The following is a 27,757-nucleotide window of genomic DNA, read 5'->3' on the forward strand; positions in this document are numbered from 1 at the left end:
AAGGTGATCGCAGCAGCTACCGCTCGCTTCATACCTGCTGGACGAATAGCGGAAATCCGCCCCAATTTCCCAGCTAAAGCAGCGGTAAGGGATCTCAATTCGGAGATTCGGCGTATGGTAAACCAGCATAAGCGGACGAAATGGATAGAGCACCTGAAGTCCTGCAACCTCTCCATCGGTGTGAATAAGCTTTAAGCTACTGTCAAGGCTTTGTCCAACCCGAAGAGACATGACGACCGAGTGGAAGTTATATTCAATGGTCATGCTTCTTCGGACCCGAAGAAGTGCGCGAGCTTTTTTAGCCGGCAATTTCCACTGCAACCTTCGGTAGACAAAACCAAGCGATCTGTTAGTCGCCGGCTGCGCAAAATGCCAAACGACTGCTCGCCACTTTGCTGATGAAGAAGTTCAGAATGTGATTGACAAATCGAAATCTTCTAAATCCATTTTCCCTAATGGAATCAACAAATTTATGCTTAAGCACCTAAGCTAGACGGGAGGAAGCTATCTTACCAAGGTCCTCAACCTCTCGCTGAGAACTCTTCAAAGACCCGATGTGTGAAAAGTCGGAAGAGTGGTCCCACTATTGAATCCTGAGAAACCCGCCAACAAAGGGGAGTCCTTCCGTCCGATAATGAATACACTTGAGACCATGCTACTCCCGACCTTCACTTACCATCTGAGCCTAGCCAGCCACCAGCATGAATTCCGAAAAGTGCACAGCATCACCACAGCACTTAGCATTATAAACGCTTAGATAGTTCGTGGCCTCAATCAGAAACCACCCTGTGAGAAAACGATCCTCGTAGCGTTGGACTTGTCAAGCTGACCTGAGCGGTCGTCAATCATCCGTACTATTTCGAGGTGAAACATCTAAACTGAGAAGAATTAAACAGGTGGTACCGCAGGGTGGTGTCCTCTCCCCGTTACTGTTTAACTTCTACATATCGAAACTTCCGCAGAAACTAGAGGGGTTTCCATAACCTCGTACGCAGATGCTTGAACGATATTGACGTCGGGCAAAGGAATCGATGGTATGTGTTCGAAAGTGAACAACTATCTTTCCGACCTTTCTCGTTTCCTCACTGCGCGGAACCTCACACTTCCCCCCACCAAATCCACAGCGACCATCTTTACGAACTGGACGAAGGAGTATAGACTTGAACTTAATATTGCAGTCGATGGTGTCAAAATTCCGACTGTCAAAAACCCTAAGATTTTAGGTATAACCTGTGGTAGTCTATGTTCCATCTCTCCACTTACGACCACGATTATCGCCAAGGTACAGAGAGGCAATAAAATCCTCAAGTCGCTAGCTGGCAGCACATGGAGAAGAGACAAAGAAACGTTGTTGGCAACATACAAGCAATCGGCCGGCCGGTCCTCAACTACGAAGCACCAATATGGTCGCCTGGATGCAGTGGTAGACAGATGAGGAAACTCCAGACCTGTAAAAATACTGCACTCAGTACCACGACGGGATGCCTCTTGATGTCTCCCATCGAACACCTTCATAGTGAGACGCTTATGCTCCCAGTTACGAAGCATAATGAACTCCTGTCCAAGCAGTTCTTGCTGGGATGTTTTCGTAGAAATCACCCTTACAGCCACCTGCTTGGAGCGGAACCGCCTCTAGGAGCATCAAGAGGTCTTTCTTTGGACACAACTGACTTCCGACAGGTACTGACCGCCATTCATAGTGGAGCCATCAAGAGTTTCCGCATGACACTTACCACTTCTTTGCATGCACGTTTCCTGGGCCTCCCTTTAGATGACGTCGACGACAACAGAGATAACCCTTATCATCCTAACGGGGACTGATAGCCGCTATAACAACAACAACAACACGAACTGGACGAAGGAGTATAGACTTGAGCTTAATATTGCAGTCGATGGCATCAAAGTTCCCACTGTCAATAATTCTAATATTTTAGTTGTAACTTTTGATAGTCGATGCTCCTTCACTCCCCAAACGACTGCGATTATCGTCTAGGTACAGAGCCGACTGTCAATAATCCTAAGATTTTAGGTGTAACTTTTGATAGTCTCCTTCACTCCCCATCCGACCGCAATTACAGAATTACGCGGTACAGAACCGCAAGAAAATCCTCAAGTCGGTAGCCGGCAGCACATGAGGAAAGACAAGGAAACGTTTTTGGCAACATACAAGGCAATCGGCCGGCCGGTCCTCAATTATGCCGCACCAATATGGTCGCCTGGATGCAATGGTACGCAGATGAGGAAACTTCAGATCTGTCAGAGCACTGCACTGCGGACCACGACGGGATGACACGCTTATGCTCCCAGTTAGGCAGTTCGTGCTAGGATGTTTTCGTAGAAGTAACTCTTGCAAACACCTGCTTGGAGCGCTTCCGCCTAATAGGAACATTAAGAGATTCTTCCTTAACTACGTCGACGACATCGTACATACATTCAGTGAATAGAGTTCTCAGAGCCAAATCACCACCCATCAATATTATTCATTCATTAATATTTTCATATAAAACCAACCAATATAACCGGAGGTGAGAACGCTCAAATGAACGGACAAGGACAGTATCTTGAGAAATTTCATAAAACCTGTAAAGAAAATTGTATACAACTTGAATCCGTTTTTATAATTTTTCATCAATTTGCGACAATTAAATTTTGCGGTGGCTCATCGGAAATAAAGTAAGTTATTAGTAAATGTTGTTGTTGTAGCGGCAGAATTCTGCCGAGTTGCTAATGCTTGCTCAAATAAAAAATACGGATCCGTTTCGACTACGTAAGCCCGTCTGTCCTGAGAATGATGTTGTTGTTGTTGTAGCGGGAGAATTCTACCGAGTTGACAGTCCTTGGCCGCATAAAAATCCGGGTCCGTTCCGGTTACGTAGACCCGACTGTCGTGGGAACGGATCCTGAGAAAGATAATAATGATCATTCATTCCTCCTGGCTGAGATTGGATTGCATTCATTAGATCAGTAGAAATATACTTATATAGTTCTGTGCTGCAATACCTTTTTTTTATTCTGGGGACGAATATGTTTCTTTGCTGTTGTTGTGTGGCTAAGGTTTACAATTTTTGGTAACTTCTATGGAAAAGAGTTAAATTGTTTTTCATTTTGGTAAACCGTACATATATGTACGTTATAATATAGTATATACAGTATGTCAACTGTTTTATCAGATACGTTCCCAAAAAAAGGTTTGAACAAAAATAATCTCACAACAACCCTCATAAATATTTGTTCACAAATGAGTTGTGAGGTTTTCTCAGCACAGGGCTGTTAGTTTCGTTTGTATGGACCGAATTTATTTAAATTCTTTTCCGACCCTTTTATAATACGATCTCCTAATGGGGTCTGGGTGATGGATGTTCTTCTTCTTCACAGCTTACGCGATTATAGCCGAGTTAACAACAGCGCGCCAGTCGTTTCTTCTTTTCGCTACGTGGCGCCAATTAGATATTCCAAGTGAAGCCAGGTCCTTCTCCACTTGGTCCTTTTAACGGAGTGAAGGTCTTCCTCTTCCTCTGCTTCCCCCGGCGGGTACAGCGTCGAATACTTTTAGAGCTGGAGTGTTTTCGTCCATTCGGACAACACGACCCAACCAGCGTAGCCGCTGCTTTTTAATTCGCGGAACTATGTGAATGTTGTCATATATCTCATACAGGTCATCGTTCCATCGAATGCGATATTCGCCGTGGTAAACGCGCAAAGGACCATAAATCTTTCGCWGAAMTTCTCTCTCGAAAACTCGCAATGTCGACTCATCCGTTGTTGACATCGTTCAAGCCTCTGCACCGTATAACAGGACGGGAATTATGAGTGACTTATACTATGTTCGGACCGACAACGAAAACTGGTTTTCGCACGAAAACTTGTGTTTTCGTCCATGTAGTTTTCGCTGAAAACTTACATTCCACTCATAATAATCGGTRCCTGCTCTAGTTTAATCGATGTTTTGGAAGACATGTTTTGCCGGCCCTAAATTGTCACTTGATATTTGTTTACATTCCACATACAAATACAGCTGTCGCTTGATATTCTCATATGAGGGGGATTCTCTTGCTCTTGCAAAACCTTGCACCGTGCAGAAATTGCAGACTTTTCTCTTTGGTGCAACGGCATAACAACAAACACGCGCAGAAAATTGATTGCAATGGCTGTAAAATATTTCAGACCAAAACCCATATTTATTTATAGAATACCGCTTTTAATAGTTGTCAGTGAAATCTTATCGAAAACATGTATTGTCGGTCCGAACGACTTAGATTCCACAACATACAAATGTGTTTTCAAAATGTTTTCAATGCCGGTCCGAACATAGTATTATAGAGTTTGGTTTTTGTTTGTCGAGAGAGGACTTTGCTTCTCAATTGTCTACTCAGTCCGAAGTAGCACTGTTGGCAAGAGTTATCCTGCGTTGGATTTCTAGGCTGACATTGTTGGTGGTGTTTACGCTGGTTCCAAGATAGACGAAATTATCTATAACTTCAAAGCTATGACTGTCAACAGTGACGTGAGTGAGAAGTCGCGAGGGAGATATTTCGTCTTGCCCTCGTTCACTGCCAGACCCATTTATGTTGCTTCCTTGTCCAGTCTGGAGAAAGCAGAACTATCGGCGCGGGTGTTGAGGCCGATGATATTGATATCAAACAGTCAAAAGTGCATATTGATATCATCGGCATACGTCAGCAGCTGTACACTCTTATAGAAGATGGTACCTTCTCTATTTAGTTCTGCAGCTCGAAGCTCTCTCCAGAAGCAGGTTGAAAAAATCGCACGATAAGGAATCGCCTTGTCTGAAACCTTGTTTGGTATCGAACGGCTCGCAGAGGTAGGCAGCCTGTTTTCTCTCCGCTGCGACACGGCACTCCCCGTCGTACCAACTGTTCTTTTGCACTTTCCGAAAACCAATGGTTTCGGTTGCAGCTGTACGTAAGAAGTTTGAAATGCCGTCCCACAGTTCCCTTATACAGAGTTGTTGACGAGTGCTCTCAGAGAGCAGGAGCGCAAGCCGAGTAGAAAGTCGTTCGGCTCTGTGTTGTGATTGCAGCTTCTCGACGTTGAACCTTCCTTGTGTTTGATGGCATGCATTTCTTGCTGCACAGCGGCGGGTGCGAATCTTGGCTGCAACAAGATAGTGGTCCGAGTCGATGTTATGACCTCAGAGCGCACGCACATCTAAAACACTGGAGACGTGTCTTACGGCTATTACGACATGATCGATCTGGTTGGTGGTTTTTTGATCCGGAGACAGCCAGGTAGCTTGATGTATCTTCTTATGCTGGAATCTAGTACTACAGATAACCATATTTCGGGCCCCGGCGAAGTCGATCAGCCTCAACCCATTTGGGGATGTTTCCTCGTGGAGGCTGAATTTACCGACCGTAGTGCAAAAGATACCTTCTTTGCCCACACTGGCGTTAAAGTCGCCAAGCACGATTTTGACATCGTGGCGGGGGCAGCTCACATCCTCCTTCTCTTCCGTCGGGGAGTGGGCGCAAATCAGCGATATGTTGAAGAACCTCGTTTTGATACGGATTGTGGCTAGACGTTCATTGGAGTGAATGATATTTCTCGGCGACGGAGTCTCTCTCCCACCACGAATCCCACACCAAACTTGCGCTCCTTTATATGGCCACTGTAGTAAATGCTACAAGAACCGTCTCTGTCCTTATCCCGTCCATCGCATTTCTTGGACGGCGGTGATGTCAGCCTTTATTTTCACGACGACATCAACCAGCTGGGCAGTGGCACCTTCCCAATTAAGGGACTGTACATTCCAGGTGCATGCCCTCGTCATCAAAAGGGGGGTCTCTCATTCGAGGCTGATTGTTAATTTTCATTGGTGGTGTTTTTTTTACGTGGCGGTTCCCAGACCCAGCGCACAACCCTATGCAGGAGATGTTTCGCCTTCTCACTTTAGCTACCCAGAGGATACTTGGTCAAAGACTGGAAGTCGTGAGCTGCTTGAGCCATATGTAAAAGAATCGTTTCTGGTCACTCCCAAGTGAATGGCGATCAGAGAACTTTCCTCACGTGCGTGAACTTCTACACATGACTCCATCCATCCCATGATGGATGTTATACTAAAATAATGATCAAGTGTGTAAACCAAAAAAAATATGTATATCATAATTTTAATATTAAGCATGTTAAAAATTCTTAATTAAAGTAAAGTTCAGGTGCCGTTTGTTTCTATGAAAAACGTAGGGTATTTTGGATTGGGTATGCTTGGTTGATATTGTAGCAGAGAATACGTTATATCAGTATAATAATTATAATGAAAGAAAGTTAATTTATATGCACTTTTAATTCGAAAATACAAATAGAATATACATACAATATGTATACAAATAGAAATTGCATGTCAGTTATGTATTATTTAAAACATATTTTAGTTTTAAAAATTTGAAGACTTACGTTTCTTTAATAAACGATATCACTTTTATAAATGGTTTCAGGATGTTCGTCTGTTACTTCTCGTTTTGAATTTTACTACTTTATTGATTGAACACTCGTTTTCAAGACATCTTTATAATTCGGTAGAACATTTGACCCAATTGCTGTCTTCTCAGAATATGGATATTGTATTGGCAGTTCTGAATTTGCTGTATATGTTCTCTAAAAGAAGTAATTTCATACCGCGGTTATCACTGGAAAAGAAGGATATGCTTTTGACGAAACTTTATAATATTGCTGAGGTACAATCCCTTATTTTTGTTTTAGATTTAATACTTCACTCAAATTTATTTACAGCGCTGGGGGGACCCAAATTATGGTTTGGCTTTAATTGATTGTTGCATTAGAAAACCTAAACTGGAGTTTTTATATCAACTTTCAATTGAATACTCAGATGAAAATGGTCAAGTAGTTTTACTGGAGATACCTGATATGGTGAATACATGCAAGGGCTTACCCATCTCAGAAGTGGTGAAAGCGATCTGTGGTCATATGAAAAACCCATCGGAGACAGTTAAGGTAAGTGGAAATTAAAAAAAAAGAAAGAAAAATTGGTTATTTCGATGTCTGTACAAAAATTAATATCCTATGCAGGTACATAGATTAGCTTGGATTAGATTATAACAGAGAATAGCATTGCGACATATTATCTGTTGTGGTCTTTCCTCTTATTATATCACTTCATTTAGCCAAGTTGCATTAAGTTGACTCTGACTGACCTAGTTTTTTTTTTGCTCTCGCAACTTGTTGTAGATGAAGTTATATTTAGGATGTCGATAAGAGTTGAATTCCCCATGTATGTACCTTTGTCCGTCCGTGGAAGGGAAAGCTTCACTTAATTGAGTAAAATTTGAGATCATTTGATGAAACTATGTATAGAAGACATCTGTGTTAAAATATTGTTGAGCAGTGGGTGCCCAGTAATACTTTTAATGCATGCACAAAACACTAAAGCTCCATATATCAACCAAATTTACGATATTACTCAAGCATATCTTCATACAATATGAAATGGATGAAATCGAATAATAATTTCTCTCACCCCTACATAATTGCTATGTGACAAACTACAAAAAACGATTACAGGCTAAAAAAAGTTCAGCTTTACTTTCTACTTGTTTAAGTATAGAGATATATTATATTATTTCGGGTCCTTCAAATTGATTGCAATTTAGAATCATCGCTTTTTCCCTACATATTTTATAAAACAAAAAAATTAATAGCCGGTTATACAAAAAAGCGAAGATAAATGTGTGTTCTTATTTTATATTGTGGATTGTGGAGGAGTAGAATACCTAAAATAATTATTTTAATCTAACAGTTCTTTGTGGGGTCTCGAAGCAATGTTTGAATAGTGGGATATACTTCAGTTGTTTTTTAAGTTGACACTTTATTTTTTCATTAATATTAAGAAATAGAAATTTGGTAATATAAAGACTGTTATATAATAAATAACAATATCTAAAAAGTGATCGAAATAAGTATAAAAAACTGAAGTAGCAAAAATCCTATAATTTTAGATGCGAATTGCACATAGGATTCGTCTTGTATCTGGTTTTAAAGATCAAAAGTTACGTCTCCAGTTTGTTCAAGCTCGTCTTCAAGCAATATCGGTACTGATTTACTCTAATGCTTTACAAGACAATGTTGAGAGAATCCTATATTCCGGCTTTGGTGAAGAACTGTGCGAATTAATAGATAAAGAGGATGTATACTTAGTTGAAATTCGTGCTGCCGTTCTAAGAACATTAACGTCTATGTTGCACTTCGACCGAAATCCTAATGTACCAAGGTTTGTTTTCTTTCATTAATTATTATTATAACAATTTAAGAATGTTTTTCTTTTAGACCAGGTTCTAGGCTGGCAAAAATAATACAATATACAGGAGCAGAACGTCAAGGAGGCATTTTACCACTTTTAGTCCGCGATTGTATAATAAGCTTGACGAACGAAGGAATTTGCGAAAAATATCCATTGGTTCTGGCCACCTCATTGTTTAGTCTACTTTATCATTTAGCCAGTTATGAAGCAGGTGGTCATGCTTTAGTAAAAAGTGGTATGATGAAATCTTTGCTACAAGTAATTAATTGGCCCGGGGTCGATTTAGAACACATAACCTTTGTTACACGAGCTGTTCGGGTCATTGATTTAATTACCAATATCGACATCAGCAAATTTCATCAATGTAATGGTCTTAATATATTTATTGACCGCATGGAAAAAGAAATTAATTGCTGCAGAGATGCTTTAGATAATTTGGAAATAAAAGTGGAATTTATAGACGATATGGATCAAATTTCAAATGGTAATAGTTGGTACTGTAGTTTATAGTATACAAAACAGTCCAAAAATTCATTGAAAATTTAATAATTGGAACATGCCATTTCTTTAATCACGATTTCTTGATGTTTTTTATCTTCAGATCAAGGAAATGGGGATAATGCACCACTAGAAACGTTTGAAGATAATGAAGCTTATGTTGGAAGGAGTGAACTTCAACGAGACACCAGAAAGTATAGTAGAGTCTTGAATGAAAAATCGGCGTCACAATCACCGGTAACTGAGCAAGACGGGAAAAAAATGGCATGTGTTACTCAAAGAGCAGCCTTATTGAAATCTATGCTTAACTTTCTTAAAAAATCGATTCAAGACCATGCTCATTTTAATGGTATGCGAAATATAATGGAAAGTTCCTTGCCAAAATCTTTACAGCACATAATATCAAATGCTGAGTATTACGGGCCGTCATTATTTTTGTTAGCTACTGATGTTGTTACAGTTTATGTTTTCAATGAACCATCTTTATTGTCATCTTTACAAGAAACGGGTCTCACAAATATAATCCTTCGTTCGTTGCTACAAAAAGAAGTACCAGCCACAAGGGAAATATTGGGTTCTTTACCAAATATATTTTCAGCCCTTTGCCTAAATGAACGTGGACTCATGGAATTCATGTCTTATGATCCATTTGATAAATTTCTGAGAGTATTGTTGTCGCCAGATTATTTAGTAGCTATGCGAAGGCGCCGGTCTTCAGACCCATTAGGTGACACTTCTACGAATTTAGGTAATGCCATGGATGACCTTATGAAGCATCATCCCTATTTACGCACAGACGCAATAGAAGCCATCGTACGATTACTACATGATTTAGTTCGATTTGGATCTGATGCGAAATATGTTTGCTGGAGAGCGCATAAGGATAATAGCTCTTCTATTGCCAATACGATCAACCCAACTAACCAACAAACTCCTAGCAATGAGAACACCCTGGAATTAAGGTGCAATGAAAATGATAGCAGTGGGGAAGACGATGAAGATGATGATGAAATGTCTTCTGCGTCACAACAACAGCAACACAGACAAAATAGAAATATAGAACAACAGGTGCAAATCCGATTAAATCATGAACGGGAAGCTATTCCTTTAATCGACTACATATTAAATGTTATGAAATTTATTGATGCGATATTCAGCAATAGCTCAAATGGGGATCATTGTAGAGAATTCGTAATGCATGGCGGTTTACAACCACTACTACGTTTGCTGTCATTGCCAAACTTACCAATTGATTCACCTGTATCTACAACAGCACAAGCAGTTGCTAATGTGTGTAAATCTATTTTGAATTTAGCACATGAGACGACAGTAATAGATATAGCACTCGAAGAATTATCAAAAATAACAAACAATTTGCAACCCCTTATATCGAATTTTAATTTTCCCGGAGAAAGTATACTTTTGCGTGAGTTAATGGCATGTCCCAAATTAGATGATGGCTTTTCTACAGCTGATTACACACCACTCTTACACAATATGAGCTCAGTTCATGGATATGTGGTTCTTCTAGTTCATTTATGTCGTAACGCTTCGAGTGAAATGCGCCTAACTCTACTAAGTCGTTGGGGTAACAATTCAGGTACTGGCATACAACTTTTACAAAGTTTAGTCCGTCTTTATATTTCTTTGGTGTGGGAGAGTACCATTTTGTTAAGCCTGTGCTCCGATGAAATAAATGAAACTGGATTATATGACACATCTATTCCCGAGCCAACAGTGGGTGCTGACAAGGACGATTTGACTATGAAGAAATTGAGTTCCATTAAGTTTAAAATAAAAGCGGATGATCAACTGCGTTATATAAAGTCATTGTTAGCAGCTTCTTCACGGCTAGGACGTGCATTAGCCGAACTTTTTGGAACCTTAGTAAAACTTTCAGTTGGTACACCTCAAGCTCGACAACGGCGGAACAATGACTATTCATCAAATACTGTAAACAGTAAGATTCCAACAGCGGACGCTAAAGAAATTGCTCGGGTTTTGAGCTCAATTCTAGTAAATGGTTTCAGCCATGAAAATAATGTAACAAAACCTGCACCAAAGTTGAAACTTACATTTCTTATATGTTCTGTGGGATTTACTGGTCCAATGCTTTTTGATGACAAACGAAGCTGTTTCCACTTAATGATCTCTCAATTTTGTGAAGAAAATGGCTTAGGGGCATTTTTTGATATGTTCTATTGGGCTTTATCTCTAGATAATAGTTCAAGTACTTTTGGATTTGAGAATTGTTTGTTATTAAATAATATTTTGCAAAATATTCCGAGTGATACCAACGAATACCCTGCAGGTACCGGGGAATTTATAGATGCCTGGCTACAGTTGCTTGAAAAAATGGTAAATCCCAGAGGAATTCTTGATTCACCTTATGCTTTGTCAACGAAAGGTAGTTATAGTTCAGATACTATTGACTTCGAACCAATATTTTACTTAATCCAAATGCATCAACTTGCTATGCATGTTGTGAGGCGCATTTGGAAACGTAAACCTATTCCTAATTATGGAGTATCTATAACGGAAACTATTATGGCTATATTGAAGCATATTATAAAATCACACAATATGATATCCAACCGTTATAAAGCACGTTTAGATGAGATTCAAAATGCGGATAAACTACTTAAACAACGGAAGAAAACTGAAAAGTCTTCAGAAGAAGGATTTTTAAATGCTAACCATTTCAAAGTATTGACCGACATGGGATTTGGCCCACAACACGTTATGGATGCCTTAAGAAATACGCGTTCACTTGAACAAGCCACAGAGTTCCTGTTGAATCATCCAGAAGCAACAACTACTGAAATTCAAAATACTCAAAGTATTTCAAATCAACTTAACTGTCAACAAGGTGGCACCGACATGGACATCGACACAGATTCGGCATCAACTTCAGGTTTCAACAGAACAAGTGATACGAAAGGAAATTTGAAGTTTAAGCAATATGGAATTTTTCATAATGTTCAAATTGTGTCAAGTGAAATATTTAATCAGTTTTGCAATGATGTATTTGAAAGAGTATTTGCATTTATGGAATATTTGCCTGAAACTGTTAATACTGGTACAGAGCTTTTATCTGCGCTATACCGACAGAATAATCAACAAAATAAAAGAGAATTCATTATGAATCTTGTAAGTGGTGTAACCGAATGTATGGAACAAATAACTAACGTTATAAAAAACGAAAAAATAACGAATACATCTGAATTGGAAAATATTTTCTTTGGGGAAATATCGACAAAACTTTTAATACGGCTTAAAGTCTCAACAATACTATTAGATGAAAATTATAGTGATATTAGGAAGGAGTTTTGTGCTATAGTCTCCCATGAGAAATTTATGCATATTATAGTCAATCTACTCTATGAGACTGAAGCTTTATTGAATGAACAGACATTAATAGGTGTTAAGCCCCAAGCTCCTCAATGGTTGCAGAACTTCATAGAATTCGTTGACGCAATTGATAACGTTTGCATAATATTGCAACGAAGGGAAAATATGCGAGCCGTATGCACTGATAAATGGAGGTGGTATGATGTTTCGACTGGAAAATGGAACTCATATACAGAAACAAATAATAATTTACTTAAAAATGCTTTTGCAATGGGTGAAAAGTCTCAGGTGATTCACATAGGACGTCAGCGATATACTGTTAATTTTAATTATATGACTCAAGTGAGCGAAGCTTCAGGAAGCCATCGCTCGGTGTTACCAGACTTAAAAATATCGGAAGCTATAAGCTCACTCAAAAATGGAAATACCAATATCAAAATAGATAGTATTCTTACTCGCAGTGTAAGATCAAAACCTGGTGGTGAAGGTGTAATTTATAAAGACGAACTGATTTGTCTTCGTTCATTAACCGGTTTATCGCAGGCTAAAAAAGATTGTGATAATGAGGAAAACATTGTTCAGTCCAATGAAAAGGATTCGCCACAAACTTGCACGACGCAATTACAAGAATGTACTCTATTAGGACAAAAGAAAATGAAGGTTAAAAACACTACAAAATCAACCACAAAAAAAGGAACATCTGGGTTTTCCAAACATAACAAAAAGATTATTCTCCACGAAGAAAAGGTTGGATTATCCCGCGAAAATTGTATTGATATCATTGCCTGTCTTGTACACTTACTAAGGCCTGAATTTTTGGTAGACTTCGAAACAAAGATTTCCATTATGAAACTTTGTGCTCGCTTAACTAAAGATTATGAGAATGCAAAGGCCTTCTATAAAAATGGTGGAATATCACTATTACTTAAGATGCGTCAGGCTTGTGGAATGATGGAGTTTCCCACTTATGCTATCGTTATAATACGGCATGTTCTCGAAGCTCCCTCAATTTTACAAGATTCCATTGAAAGAATTTTGACTATACGTTCTTCGCCAACTGTGCCGGTTGGACATCGCGATCTGGTATATTTTCTGACGCAGGTATCATCTGCGGTAGCAAGACATCCGAAGATATTTCTTTTGGCGGCAAAACAGTCGTTACAAGCTGATAATGCTTTGAGTTCGAATTTTCCTATAGATGATTCAAGATTTCTTATAAAGTGTCAAACTCATAATAAATCCGGTGAAACCATTACTAACAATGTTTTGAAAATTGATGAAGCCTCAGAAGAAACAGTAAAAGATATATTGAGAGCAATAATTCAACCTTGTGAACATTATGGCGGTTTGTCCACAACAGATGATTGTGATGATAGTATCACAGGGATGGGGGAGACTTCACATATTCAATTAGATAATTCTCAACCTAAAATATCTTTGGCTAAAAAACACACAGACAATATTGATGTAAACCCTTGCTGCTGCAGTTGGCATATACCATCTACGAGTCATACGCACCAAAAGCCAATATTACCGCGTTCGACTTTATTAAAAATATTAGCAGACGCAGTTAGATCCTACCAGTGTCTAGTGCCGAAAATTATTATCGAATACGTATATATGCCGTCTGACAGCCCACTAATTAAAAAACCACAGACATGCATCTCATTTATTCTAGATCACTTTCTACCAATAACTAAGCGTCAACAAGATCCAGAAGTGAGTATGATGTCAAGAGTTCTACTTTCTTCTTTGTCAGATTGCGTTAGTCAGCCAACAGTTCAATCGAAATTGGTTGAAGAACTTCATGAAGCGATTGTGCGAACACTAACTGAACCTAGCTACACTGAAAAACATGTTCGTTTGCAAGTTCTTATTGGTTTGATTCCCATAATGATTGAAAGTCCAATGCTGTCAAGTAAAGTGCATTTACAACGTAATAATATGTATAGAATTTTGCTGAAGCAAGGAATAATGACTGATTTGGCAAAATTAGCGCAATATAAAGATTTGTCTAATTCTAACACTCTAACCACAGTACATTCAACTTTACGTCCAATGGAAATTTTGTTGAGACTTACTATTACACCTGGTACTCTATCTTCTAGAAAAATATTTTTTGGTACTCCACCAAATGGCAACAATGCTGTTATGAATCGCCGTTTGTATCCAAGGATAACATCACGTATCTCTAATGAAAACTCGGGATCTGTAGGTAGTGAACATGTGCTTCGTGATATTATTCGGAACGTTTTATCTGATCGTAGACAGGCATTCGATTTTATTTTAAATGGCGAAGATATATTCTTAGATTCAGAAGAACCAACCAACTCCATGTCGACCACTAATGAAGACACTGCAGAAAATGTAAGAGAATCACAACTTTTAGCTTCAACAAATTTGCGACCTCAAATTAATTTTGATCAACTATGGGATGATCTATTGCAAAATGGACATGTAGCATTTTTAGGCAGAAGTTCTGATTCTAATAATGGCCCTGCAGATGGAAATAGAATGGACACAAGAAATAATCGACCAGATGGAAATCAAGTTGCAAATACAGAAAATGGAGGAAATGGTGGTAGCGATGGCGCATCAACTTCATCTGAACTTGTAGCCACTGTTGTAGATAACTCCACTAATCTGGGAGATGTTAGTACAAGTGAATCTGAATCAGACTCAAACGCTTCTACAGAAAATGAGCGAAATGACGAAGATGATGATGATGACGAAGATGAGGATGGTAATGAAGAAGACGTTGAAGATCATAGCGAAACAGATGCCGATGAAGAAACCCGCCAGTTTATTGAAGTTTTCGATCATATTTATGAACCCGAATCCTCAGAAACTGCGTCAAATGATGCCGATGATGAGGCTTCAGAAGTAAGTGGTAGGAGCGGCGAACAAGTAGTCAATGGATCTGACGCTGATGATGAAGTTTCAGAAGTTAGCGCAAGAATTAGTGAGCAAGTAACTAGTGCTGACAGTAATCTTAATACCGAAAATAGAATGATGAGTTCCCCCGAAATTCGGGGAGCTCGTTTAGAAAATCAAAATGATATTTTGTTATTATCTGATCAAGATAATGTACAACCGTCCTCAAATGTGGTTAGTAATATGGTTGACCAATCTTTTGCAGATAATAATCTGACAAATGCCGATGAAAGCTCAGTGAGAACAAATCCTTCATCTGTTTGGATAGCACCGAGGCTCGGTCCAACTAGGACAGATTTAAATTTTGTTACAAATACTGAATTAGAAAGTACTTCAACCACCAATCATGAGCGAAGTCAAAATAATACCAGCACAGTATACGTTGGATCAACAAATAGCCAAACTACACCAATAGGAAGTTTGATTCAAAGGCGTGAATCTACTAGACGTTTAATTTTGCTCGATCAACAGTATTGTACTTTAATGCCATCATTTAATAATCCGACCGAAGAAGGGCAACTTGATATATTTAATCAAGATAGTTTACATTGGTGGCTTGAGGAAGCTAAGCATTTGGACTTGGAGTCACAAACAGATGCTTGTTTATATATTGCCCATCTTCTAATTCCGTTTTTAATAAGAGCATTCAAAGACAATCAAAAGGCCAAATCTATAGACCAACCAATATCCACTACCACTTACAATTCTCCTAATCGCCGCAGTGCTATACCTGTATTCATTCAACAGACAATTAATTTAAATAGTGGATCTGAAAATACCTCGTCGGCTAATGAAAATATAACAGAGAGAAATGAAAATACTGCTTTATCTACTGATATACAGGAACAGCAGGATCAAATATCAAATGATGGTACCGGTGAAGTGGAATATTCCAGTGAAGAAGAAAACCCAACAATACTGGTAACGAATGAGGGTGAAACTATTGAGAATGTTGAAGATGATTTCGAGGATGAACAGGATGAAAGTAGTTCAAATACTAACCCAACAAATTCGGGAGAAGAAATTAACACAGCTTTTGATATACTACCAGGCTTTGAAATGCGCACAGTGTTGGAGCCATCAAATAGCGAAAACGTGGATAATATAATGACTCAAGCATCACAACATTTTACAACAAGTAGGCCAGAAGATGTAACAACTGAAAATATTGAAGAAGAAGATATTAGGCTAGTGAGTGCCGTAAATCAAGAACTTTCTGTGGCAGCGGTTCAAGACCATCGGTCGGATGATATTGAAGCTGTTTCAGAAGCTGCACCTTCTGGAATGAATGCGGAAGTTCGAGCTGCATTGGGAGATCTACAAGTTCCGGAGGGTGTGGATCCATCATTTTTAGCTGCGTTGCCAGCTGAAATGCGTGAGGAAGTTATAAATGAGCATTTAAGAATGCAACGCATACGCCAACGAGCACAACAAAATGCAATTCAAGTCGCACATGATTCTTTAATAGAAGTTAATCCAGAATTTTTGGCTGCGTTACCACCAAATATTCAGACTGAGGTTTTAATGCAACAGAGAATTGAACAACAACGCCAGGCTGCTTCGGCAGCTAATCCTGATGATCCCGTTGATACAGCGGCTTTTTTCCAAAATTTACCTGAGTCACTACGTCGAGCAATTCTTACTGATATGGAAGAATCACAAATTGCAAGTTTGCCTCCCGATTTGGCTGCTGAAGCTCAATATCTGCGGCGCGATTGGGAGAGTCGAAACGGTCCAAGTATAGATACGCCACATGTACTGCGACGGTTTCCATCCTCTTTACAAAATCTAACTGATGACTCGAGATGGCATTCGAACTATGATACAATATGGTATGAAGCAGACCGCACTCAGCAATCTCAGCATCACCAGCATACAACAATTGTACATCAGCATCAGCAACAAATTCATGGCAAGCCTATAGCACTACTCTTCATGGAGGATGATAATAATTTGCTTGATCCAGATTGTTTAGCAACAATTCTTCTATTTTTATTTACAGAAGACACTAAAATTAATTACACTCGCTTTCATCGCGTTATACGCAATTTGTGCTATCATGCTCCGACGAGATCCTGGATTATACAGTCTTTAATAAGCATTATACAAAAAACCAATGAAGACAAAATGAACGAATCAGATGGACTACTTGTTAAACCCAACTGGCTTAAACTGCGCATAGATGCAGCTTTTGGTTACAAATCGAATGTTTTTATTATTAATGAAATGACACAGAAAAATATTGAGAGCAATTCAACTACAAAATATAATATTAGCATAAATCCACAAGCAGCTCAAATGGTTGTTAAAAACTGCTTAGATTTACTTTTTGTTTTAGCAAGGCATTTTCCACGCAGTTTTGTTCCATTTAAACACGATCAAAAGAGAAAATCTGATCCAGCTACTGAATCGAAAGAAAATAACAGAAATGTGAATATATCTACTGGGAATACTTCAGAAGTGAACCGGGACGCTCTCATAATAGAATCAAATATGCAGCGCAATAGTGCTTTGAACACTACTAAACCATCTCATAAGGTTTCAGATTTGAAATTAGATGAAGGCCCATCAACATCAAAAGCCGCAGCAAATCGTGGACACAAAAATAATGCATATGGGGTGAAAAGCAAGCAACTTAAAAAGACTACATATAACACAAACACCAAACAATTTTGGGATGTTCTTTTAAAAATCGATTTGCTTACACCACAAAGACTTACGAATATGCAAGATTTTCCACTTACTTCTTATCCACGGTGGGAGTGGGAGGAGCCGAGTGTCGAATTTCAATCATTTAATGACACTCCATTCTCGAAATTACTTGAAATGTTACCTTACAAAGTTATTTGTCGATCTCCCCAACTTACAGATATGCTTGTTAAATTATTAGCTAGTCTTAGTGGGGAACTCCCCAAAGAGAGTGATTTGGATGACAGCAAATTAGGTAATAAACCGTTTGATATGGAAGAAAAGGGTCAAAGTACTGCAACTAATGTTGATTTAAAACATAGAGATGAATCATCTATTGACGCTGAAACTAAGTTATACACTACCGGTTATCGTGCAAAAAGTAAACTGTATTCAAAAAATTTTTCCCAACTGCAGTTAGTTACTGAAGTACTAACTCATCAATGCGGCACCGTCGATGGGCTTGATAATATTTCAAAACTAATTGTTAATTTGAGCCAATGTTCTCATGCTTCTAATGCAATATTTTTGGAGTATTTATCCTCAGCAGTATTTGGATTGGCAAAAGAAGTTCGTTTAGCCATACAAAATTTACTCGATGAAATTCGCTCCTACAAAGTTCAAAATAAGGTCGATAATGAAACAAAATGTGAAACAGCAATTCAAAATAAAGTTGTACTCGAGGGAATAATGCAAGACCGGTTTACATCAGAAAACGTTATTATTTCGGCACCGAGCAATTTTAAGCCTTCATGTGAATTGCAACTACCGTCTATCAAAAAATTGCTTTCACCTTCTTCAGCTCAATTGTATTTTTTGAAAACTCTTAAGATATTCATACAAGTTCGTGAGATTTTCTACTCTGAAGATCCTGTAGGTATGAATCCAGCGAATAAAAAGCCGACTCTAAGTCAGATAATATCTCTGCAAGATCTTTGGAACACATTAAGTGAATGTTTAGTAGCTTTAGAAGAGTCAAAAGACGAGTATGCAGTTCTTGTATTGCAACCCACTGTGGAAGCATTTTTCCTAATACATGCCACTAACAAAAAAAATGAGAAAAAAAACATTTCCAACCTTGAAACCCAAAATGCTTCCTTAGAAGTAATAGAAGAAGCAAATGTCAATCAGGCTGTTTCAGCTTCAGTCAGCACCGATAAAACAGGTTCGTAAAATTTATTTTGTTATATATTAATTTTATGTAAATATTCATAATTCAATATGATGATGATATGTAATCCACAGCCTTTATAAGTTTTTACTACCACTTTAATTTCACATAAAATTTTTTAAATCAGCACATAAATCAATTGTGCAAAATCGTATTGTGCATCATGCAGCTATCCGAAAAGGGAAACTTATAACTTAATATCCGATATATTAGATATCTATACAGCCAAAAATCAAAATGAAAACATTTAAAAATATGTTTTTTCATCCTTAATAAAGCTACGACAGTAATTGCTCTAGAGATTCTAAAATTTTTTTTTATGATTTTTCAATTAATATATTATTTTTTCATTTATAAATATAATTTAACTTTCTTCAATATATTTATTTTTAGATTCAACAGACATACAAGATTCAATTGGTTCGTTCGAGTTCTTAGATAATATACGGAAGTCTTGCATACGCACAAACTCATTGGAAGTTCAGCAACGACTAGACAAGGAGAATTTTTTGCTTTTTGCAGAAAAACATCGAACTGTGCTAAATCAAATTCTTCGACAATCTCCGATTCATTTGTCGGATGGACCTTTTGCTGTTTTAGTCGATCATACACGTATACTTGATTTTGATGTGAAACGGAAATTTTTTCAAACTGAGCTTGAACGCATCGATGAAGGTGTACGCCGCGAAGAGAACACCGTTAGCGTACGTCGAGTTACAGTATTTGAAGATTCATTCCGAGTATTATATCGCTTAGGACCAGAGGAATGGAAAAATCGTTTTTACATAGTATTCGAAGGTTAGTAATTTATTAAAACTTACTTCTATGACTGAAGTATGAAAGCAGGGGTATTATTTATTTCTTCGATACTGGGTTGTTAATTGCTTGTATTTAATTATCGAAAGTGCTGATTAACGCATTCTCCACTTTATTATATTTCGCATTTGTTAATATTTACTCTGTTGTCATTTTTATTATTCATTAATATTTTAATATATAGCATTTCGAATGTAAAATTTTGTTCGATTGAAATGTAGATCAGTTGTAATTAATAGTTTGATCCATAAAACAAGTAGTAGGTACGCAATCCTAATAAATTGAATATATTTTTATGTATTTCATAGATGAAGAAGGTCAAGATGCTGGTGGTCTTCTAAGGGAATGGTACGTTATAATTTCAAGAGAAATCTTCAACCCCATGTATGCTTTATTTTGTGTTTCGCCGGGAGACAGAGTGACTTATATGATAAATCCGTCGAGTCATGCTAATCCAAACCATTTGAGTTACTTCAAATTTGTCGGACGTGTAATAGGTACTAATTTTTTTACGAACTTTATTAGAATGAATTGTAAAAAATTAATTCTATTCATTGTAGCAAAGGCAATACATGATAATAAGTTACTAGAGTGCTACTTTACTCGATCATTTTATAAACACATCCTCGGAAAACAAGTGAAATACACTGATATGGAGTCGCAAGATTATGAATTTTATAAGGGCTTGGATTATCTTATGAAGAATGATATTTCAACTTTGGGCTATGAACTTACATTTTCTACAGAGATACAAGAGTTTGGTGTTACCCAAGTCCGGGATCTTATTCCAAATGGACGTAATATCGCAGTGACTGAAGAAAACAAATTCGATTACGTCCAGTTAGTTTGTCAATTAAAAATGAGTGGTTCGATTCGTCAACAGTATGTTTGAGATATATTAAAACCATTTAAGGTAACAACCAATAATATTTTGCTTTCCACTTTCACTACAACTTACAGGTTAGATGCCTTTCTAGAAGGTTTTTACGACATTATACCAAAACATCTGATTTCAATATTTAACGAACAAGAACTTGAATTACTGATATCTGGATTGCCTGACATTGATATTGAGGACCTTAGAGCAAACACAGAATACCACAAGTATACATCCAAATCGTTACAGGTAAAAATAAATTTATGAGATAAAATTATTCATCTTATAAAATAATTTTTTTTTTTTTACCGATTGACTTTCTCTTCTCTTTTACAGATACAATGGTTTTGGAGAGCTTTACGCAGTTTCGACCAAGCTGATCGAGCTAAATTCTTACAGTTCGTTACTGGTACATCAAAAGTTCCTCTCCAAGGATTCGGATCCCTAGAGGGAATGAATGGTATTCAAAGGTTCCAAATACATCGCGATGACCGATCGACGGATAGATTACCATGTGCACATACTTGGTAAGAACATTTTATATTTGATATGTTAATATGCCTTAGTTATCCTTTTTGTCATGATTGTCTTATTCGCATACAACAACCATACAAAGATGTGTGTGATATAAAAATCATATAATTTAAGACCTGCTCTTCTCGGAGATAAAAAACTATACCTGTAGCAATAGTCAAAAATGAATTGCTGTGCGCTGCTTTGGCGTAGCGCTAGCAAAAAATTGGGAGCGGGATGAGAGCAGAGCTAATTAAAATTTTCATATGGTACAGATCTTGCCTGTGTAGCTCTATTGAGAGCGGTAGCAATAGCAAAATGAAATGATACGGCAGTAGGCTAGCTTTTCAAACGGTTGAATTAAAATATTTATAACTATTGAAAAGTTTTTTTAGTAAAAAAATAATATCCAAGGTTTAAGGGGTCCCGGTGGTCTAGAACCCTCAAATTAAGGGTGTTTTCTGAATTTTTTTTAAGGTTTAAAAAAAGAGGAATCATTTTAAAATTTTTACACTTTATTTATACACTTACAAAAAGTACAAAAATATTTTTTTTGTTAAATAAAATTTGATGAAAAAAAAACTATCCGTCCGAATCACTTGAAATTTTAATATGGTGTTCATAAGATCAATATCTATCGGTGGGACTACAAAAATAAAAAAAATGTCGCGCTTTTTTCTGAAAACATCTATTTTTGGAACAGTTTTAGATCGCATAAAAATCCGAAGTTCTTAAAACTAAAATTTGATCGTAGTCCCAGCGATAGATATTGATCTTATAAACAATATATTAAAATGGATGGAACATTTTTTTTTTCATCAACGGCACACTGAAAAAAGGAGTTTTGAGATAACTACGTCCAAAGATCCATTTATCGAGCCCCTCGACCGCGCGCTACTTGCTAAAACTGCTGTAGAAGCTAAAATAATGTGAAAATCCTTCCAAAAGGTTTACAGTAAATTTTTAAAGGACTATACTTTCGAACTATCAATAAAAATTTATTTTTGAAAATTCTAGACCATTCCTTAGCAGATTTATTTAAATATATTATATTCAATAGTACAATAAAAAGTAAATTTTTTAAATATTCGTGCCTTTGGAAAAATCAGAGCAGCTGTTTTATTTTAAGAGCCACTCCATTTTAATTCATAATGCTGCCAAGCTTGCCAGTCTTTTTTGACTTTGTAGAGTACAGGTAGGTCGATAAGTTTGAATTAGAGAAACTGCTCTCTCCACTAGCTACCGACACATGAAGTGTAAGCAACAATTGTATTGTAAATTAAAACGTCCATGGTGTACTTTTATGCATGTTGCATCCATACTCGTCAATACACCGTGAGTTAATGACATTTCTAGTTTTTACAATGTTCAAAATTGGCATTGTATGCAAATGCAGCTAATCTATGTATATAAATAAAAATCCTAAAGTTTTAGTAAATTTTTTATATGCGCCTTATTTGCCTTGCAGCTTTACGACGCCGAACTTTTCTTCCGTGATAGTGATCCGAAACAATGTTAGGACCTCGAAGCGTACGCACGTCTAAAACACTGGAGACGTGTCTTCCGTCTATCACAACATGACGGTACCACTAGGACTCATTCGCCTCAGTCCTTATCCCGTCCCTCACATTTATTAGACGGCGGTGATGTCTGCCTTTATTCTAACAAGGACATCAACCAGCTGAGCGGCGGTACCTTCTTAATTAAGGGACCGGACATTCTAGGTGCATGTTCTCAAATCGTAATCCTTAATACGTTTGTAGGGTTTCGAGACCGTTGTTTACTTTTTATTGGTAGAGGTTTTTACATGGCGGGTCTCAAACCCAGCGCAAAACCCTGGGAAGGGGATTTTTCGCCTTCTCACTTTAGTTCGGATTCATGTTTTTTGGCTACCCAGGATGTACTTGGTCTCAGACCGAAAGTCGTGAGTTGCTTGAGCCATAAGTAAAAGAATCGTTATTGACCACTCCCAAGAGAGAGGGGGTTAGAAAACTTTTTTCACTTGCGTGAATTTCTGAACATAGCTCCAATCGCAGGCCATTTAATCGACCTCTTTGAATCTATAATCAATTATTATACACCCTATAGGATGTAGAAATGTCAAAATCGACAAACTGATATTTGACAGTCGCTCGATCATGAAAAAGGCCGATTTGGCATTATAATGTTTACATGGTATCTTTTAATAAAGATTAATCAAATTAAGCCCTGTCGAGCTAATACTAGTTTTAAGCCGTTCAATCCAAGTTATCCTTTTAAATAGAAGAAAAAATCAAATTTTTAAGCGTATTTAATATAGTATTATAAGTATTTTGTGGGGTAGAATTGCGTGCTATTTAAATCCTCACAAGTTCTCAATACGGTTGAGAGCAGGGTTATTTCCTCAATCCTCAAAATATCTTTTACAGTTCAACTATTTAGTTTTATTAGGTGAGCATGAGCTGAAGCTCTCCACTAATTTCTGGAGCAGTTTTAAAACAGTCCCCCAAAAATATTCTCATTACATACCCTGTCTTCCTGTTGATTCGTCTTACTTTGACGTCCTCTTCCTGGCTGGCGGAGAACACTCTCAGTCCTTACATATTTTTGTTGCTTTTTAAACATAATAATGTCTATTTTCTGCTTTACCAACGTTTTCACTTTAAATAGACTTATTTATAAATTACTCGAAACATAAAATTCAATTCAATTAAATATTAAAAAATTGGAACCTTTTGACTACTTTACATTAATTTTATTATACTAAACATAACTGCAAATTCTAATTAATCTTGTGCTACATTTTACGATTTCTGTCAAAAATTTTAGCAAAGCTTCCGAATACTTTGAAGAATGCTTCCCAATTTTGTTATCTGCGTTTTCAAGTGCAATGACTTCAACGGCCTTCCACAAACTGAAACAATGGCAAACCGTACAAACTGGATGAAACTTTGTGTGAAGGCATTACTCCTAACATGCTTTCTATTGATATTGAATATGGATTTTTTATGATGATAATACACTTGAAAGTTCTCTTATATATGTATATAACCATTTATAATAATTTAGTCAGAACAATAACTTTAAAGTATTTAACTATTAACTTGGTTTCAATGATTAGAGCTATACCCATGCTTTATTAAAGATCTTGCAGAACACGTTCGCACGTTCGGGGTATGATTCCAAAACGAAATGTCCACCGATCCCGACTTTCACAAGAAAATTTTGTTCAGCGTTGAAGCTCAGGTTTGGTTAAATAGGTACATTAATAAACAAAATTGTCGCATTTGGAATGCTGATAAACCACAAGCCATTATTGATACGCCGTTACATCCTCGAAAAGTTACTATTTGGTTTGCTCTATAGGCAGAGAAAATCATTGGTCTATATTTCTTCAAAAATGAAATATTACAGTCAATTTTGAATGCTATATAGCCTTTATTTATTAATTTAACATTCGCTGACGTTGACGCAAAGAAAGAGAATATTCAGCGCATTATTGCGGTTTATTTCTTTTAAAACCACATGTTTAAAAACAATCTTTACATATTGCAGGATCGCACATCCAAATATGTTAATTTTTTGCAATTAATATAATTCTCAATTTCATAATGCCACTGCTACAGAAAGTCTCGTTCCTATTGGCATAAAAAAATTGGATAGTCAACTTCCAAGCTTCCTTTGAGGCGAATTTTTCACCAAAAAAAAATCGTTAGACATATGCAGAATGTGGCGGTAATCACTTGTTACCGTGTCCGGTTTATAAGTATAAGAACCACCCAACCAAGCTCATGGGGTTTCTGGCGAGTCATTGGCTTCAGCAGCGGTAGATAGTACTTATCCATGAAATTTTTTGCGTTATTCCGTGTGGGGTGTATACATCGAGCTTCTATTTGTATCCAAACTTATTAAAATGGTACCAAACAGTTTGTGCCATGTTTAGTTCTAGGCAATCGAAAAACATTTTCAGCCGCCTGGCTTGTATTTTTGTCTCTATCGAAGAAAAACTGTAAAAAATGACGCTTGATCAACCAATACTGAGTCAAGTAATCAAAACCTTTTCCGCCCTAGAAAACGTATATTCCTTTTTTGTTTAAAAAAACAACATACAATTTCTTAAAGATTTTAAAGTAATTTGTTGCTTAAACAGGTAAGAGAGCTTAGGCTGGACATAAATATTTAATTCATATTCACGGCTAGAAAAGAGCTTACTTAAAAAAAACGTGTCTACTTAATATCCTTAAAGTATCCCAAATATTTTCCGACCTAAATGGTTAAACCAGGTGAAAGTCGGAAATCATATCGTATCAAGTTAAAGGGGATAAGGCAAGATTTGGATGGATTGCATTAATTTCTGACATGAGAACATTTTTTATGAAGATAATTCAAACACTGATCGGCATAAAATGGGATATAATAGGGAGAATCAGTAGTACACTTAGTACTAGTAGTACTTAGTTAGTTTTGCTAAGATATCGAACATATTGAATATTATAGTTATAAAGCCAACCCGAGTGTGAGTACAGAAAGAAAATATTTTTTTCCACAAAGGTTGCCGATTCGCAAAATACCATAAATCTTCCGTAAAATCTTTCACCCGAGCACTCCTAAGGCCGACTCATCAGATGATGTCATTGCCCATGCCTCAACACAAGCGAGGACTTTACTTTTCAATTGCATACTCAGTCCAAAGTAGCACCTGTTGCCAAGGGTGGTTCTGCCTTGGATTTCAAGGCTGATGTTGTTGGTGGTTCCAAAACAGACGAAGTTATCTACAACTTCAAAGTTGTGACAATCATGCGAATGCGATGACTCGTTGTGCGATGACAGGAGATATTTCGTCGTATCCTCTTTCACAACAAGATCCATAGGCTTCGTTTCCATCTTCAGTATGGAGAAAGCAGAACTAACCGCAGGGTTTTTGAGGCTAATGCTATAGGCTATAATATTATCGGCGTACGCTAGCAACTGTATTCTCCTATAGATGGTTGTATTTACCTTGTCAGGGGGGTGGGGGAGTGTAACTTTTTCATTGTAAAAAATTACATATTTTGCAAATTTATTTCTTAAACAAAAATTGAGTAATTTTTATTAATCATACTTCTGACAATGTAGGGTAATTTTTTTCGACACTTTTTAGTTTATAAATTTTAGACGCGTTTTGTTTACTGTCATTTCAAAACTACTTGACCGATTCATTTCAAACATTCTACTTATTTTTGACATATAAAATACCTACTACCATCGTATAGTAAATTTTGTTTTTACATTAAGGATGGTTTACCCCCAAAAATGTCGGATTTTTTTTTTTAGTGGAAATAGCGGTTTTTACTTTAAATGTCCGCCAAAAAATTTTAAATGAAAAAAAAAATATTAGAGAACGATGGGGGAAGATTTGATTATAATTTGAATGATTATTCTTAATTCCTTATTTTCGGATAATTTCCATACAATTTATGGTGAACGCCGCAAAGTGTTTTTTTCTCAAGACTTTCTGGGTGAAGCTCCGTTACCGGATTGTGCTTTAATATTTCTGCATAAGAAAATTAGCCTAGGTTTTCAAAATTATGGTCAATAATGTACAAAAGGTCCGCATAAAATTACTCAATTCATATTTAAGAAGTAAATAGCATTAGCACTGGATTTTTTTTACCTTAAAAACGGTATCCCACTCTCTTCCCTCTTCAACTCTCGGTATCTATCCCACCCTCTCGTGTTGTAATCGATCGCCTACCTCACAAGACTGTCCACTTTCTCTCCACTGCGACGCGACAGTCCTATCGTACCAACTCTTCTTCGACTTTTACGAAAACCAATGGTTTTGCTTGGAGCTGTGCGTAAAGCGTTTGAAATACCGTCCACAGTTCTTTTATACCGAGTTGGTGATGAGTACTCTCGGAGAGCAGGAGTGCAAGTCGAGTAGAAAACCGTTTAAATGAAGGTTGTGATTGTAGCTCCTCGACGTCTTATCTTCCCTGTGTTTGTTGACGGGCGTGCTTTGCTGTAAGACAAGACTGATTGACCATCTATCAGAATAAGCAATAGTTTTGAACTTTGCTTTCGCCATGGAGGCTGAATTTTGCAGCTGTTGTACCAATGATGCCTTCTTATCCCAGCTTGGCATTAAAATCACAAAGCACAATTTTTCCATTCTGGCGGGGGCAGTCGTCTTAAACACGTTTCAGCCGCTCATAAACGGCGTCTTTGGTCATATCTCCCTTCTCTTTTGTCAAGACGTGGGCGCAATCGTTGGCGTTAGAGACTCATCCACGAGTGTGAAAACAGTACAATTCCTCATAATCGGTTCACCCACCGTCGCAATGCCTTTTTTGGCTGGGAAAGCTATCTTAATATGGGGCTATAGAAAATTATATTAGGTTGTCAAAAAAGTCTTGCGGTATTTTTATTGAATTTTGAATTGTTCATAAAATTTTTTTTGATGACTCATTCCCAGCTCTTGACCGATGCTACGGCTGCTACTATGCCGGTCTCTTTCGACCTATTCAGCAATTTTATAGCAATTTTCGACGACAGGCCTTCCGGAGCGTGGCGCATCTTCGACCACCTCTACACCAGAACGAAAACGTTGAAACCATCGTTGTGCGGTGGAAATGGAAACTGTATCGGGTCCATAAACTGCACTAATTTTATTGGCGGC

The 27,757-nt window shown here is 37.3% G+C and overlaps 1 protein-coding gene across 1 annotated transcript in view; it reads left to right on the top strand.

The window, feature by feature from the left end:
* Positions 1 to 27,757, top strand: part of LOC108970870 (E3 ubiquitin-protein ligase HUWE1) — a 35,812-nt gene that overhangs the window by 4,524 nt on the left and 3,531 nt on the right. Inside the window, exons 2-11 of the mRNA XM_018936551.1 lie at positions 6,453 to 6,692; positions 6,748 to 6,969; positions 7,971 to 8,242; positions 8,299 to 8,756; positions 8,874 to 18,908; positions 19,308 to 19,712; positions 20,039 to 20,227; positions 20,291 to 20,612; positions 20,691 to 20,856; positions 20,944 to 21,134. Coding sequence (XP_018792096.1) covers positions 6,453 to 6,692; positions 6,748 to 6,969; positions 7,971 to 8,242; positions 8,299 to 8,756; positions 8,874 to 18,908; positions 19,308 to 19,712; positions 20,039 to 20,227; positions 20,291 to 20,612; positions 20,691 to 20,856; positions 20,944 to 21,134 — 12,500 coding nt within the window. The remainder of the gene's footprint in view (positions 1 to 6,452; positions 6,693 to 6,747; positions 6,970 to 7,970; positions 8,243 to 8,298; positions 8,757 to 8,873; positions 18,909 to 19,307; positions 19,713 to 20,038; positions 20,228 to 20,290; positions 20,613 to 20,690; positions 20,857 to 20,943; positions 21,135 to 27,757) is intronic.

The sequence above is a fragment of the Bactrocera latifrons genome, unplaced genomic scaffold (genome assembly GCF_001853355.1).
Source record: "Bactrocera latifrons isolate USDA-ARS-PBARC rearing strain unplaced genomic scaffold, ASM185335v1 scaffold_311, whole genome shotgun sequence".
Classification (NCBI taxonomy): Eukaryota; Metazoa; Arthropoda; class Insecta; order Diptera; family Tephritidae; genus Bactrocera; species Bactrocera latifrons.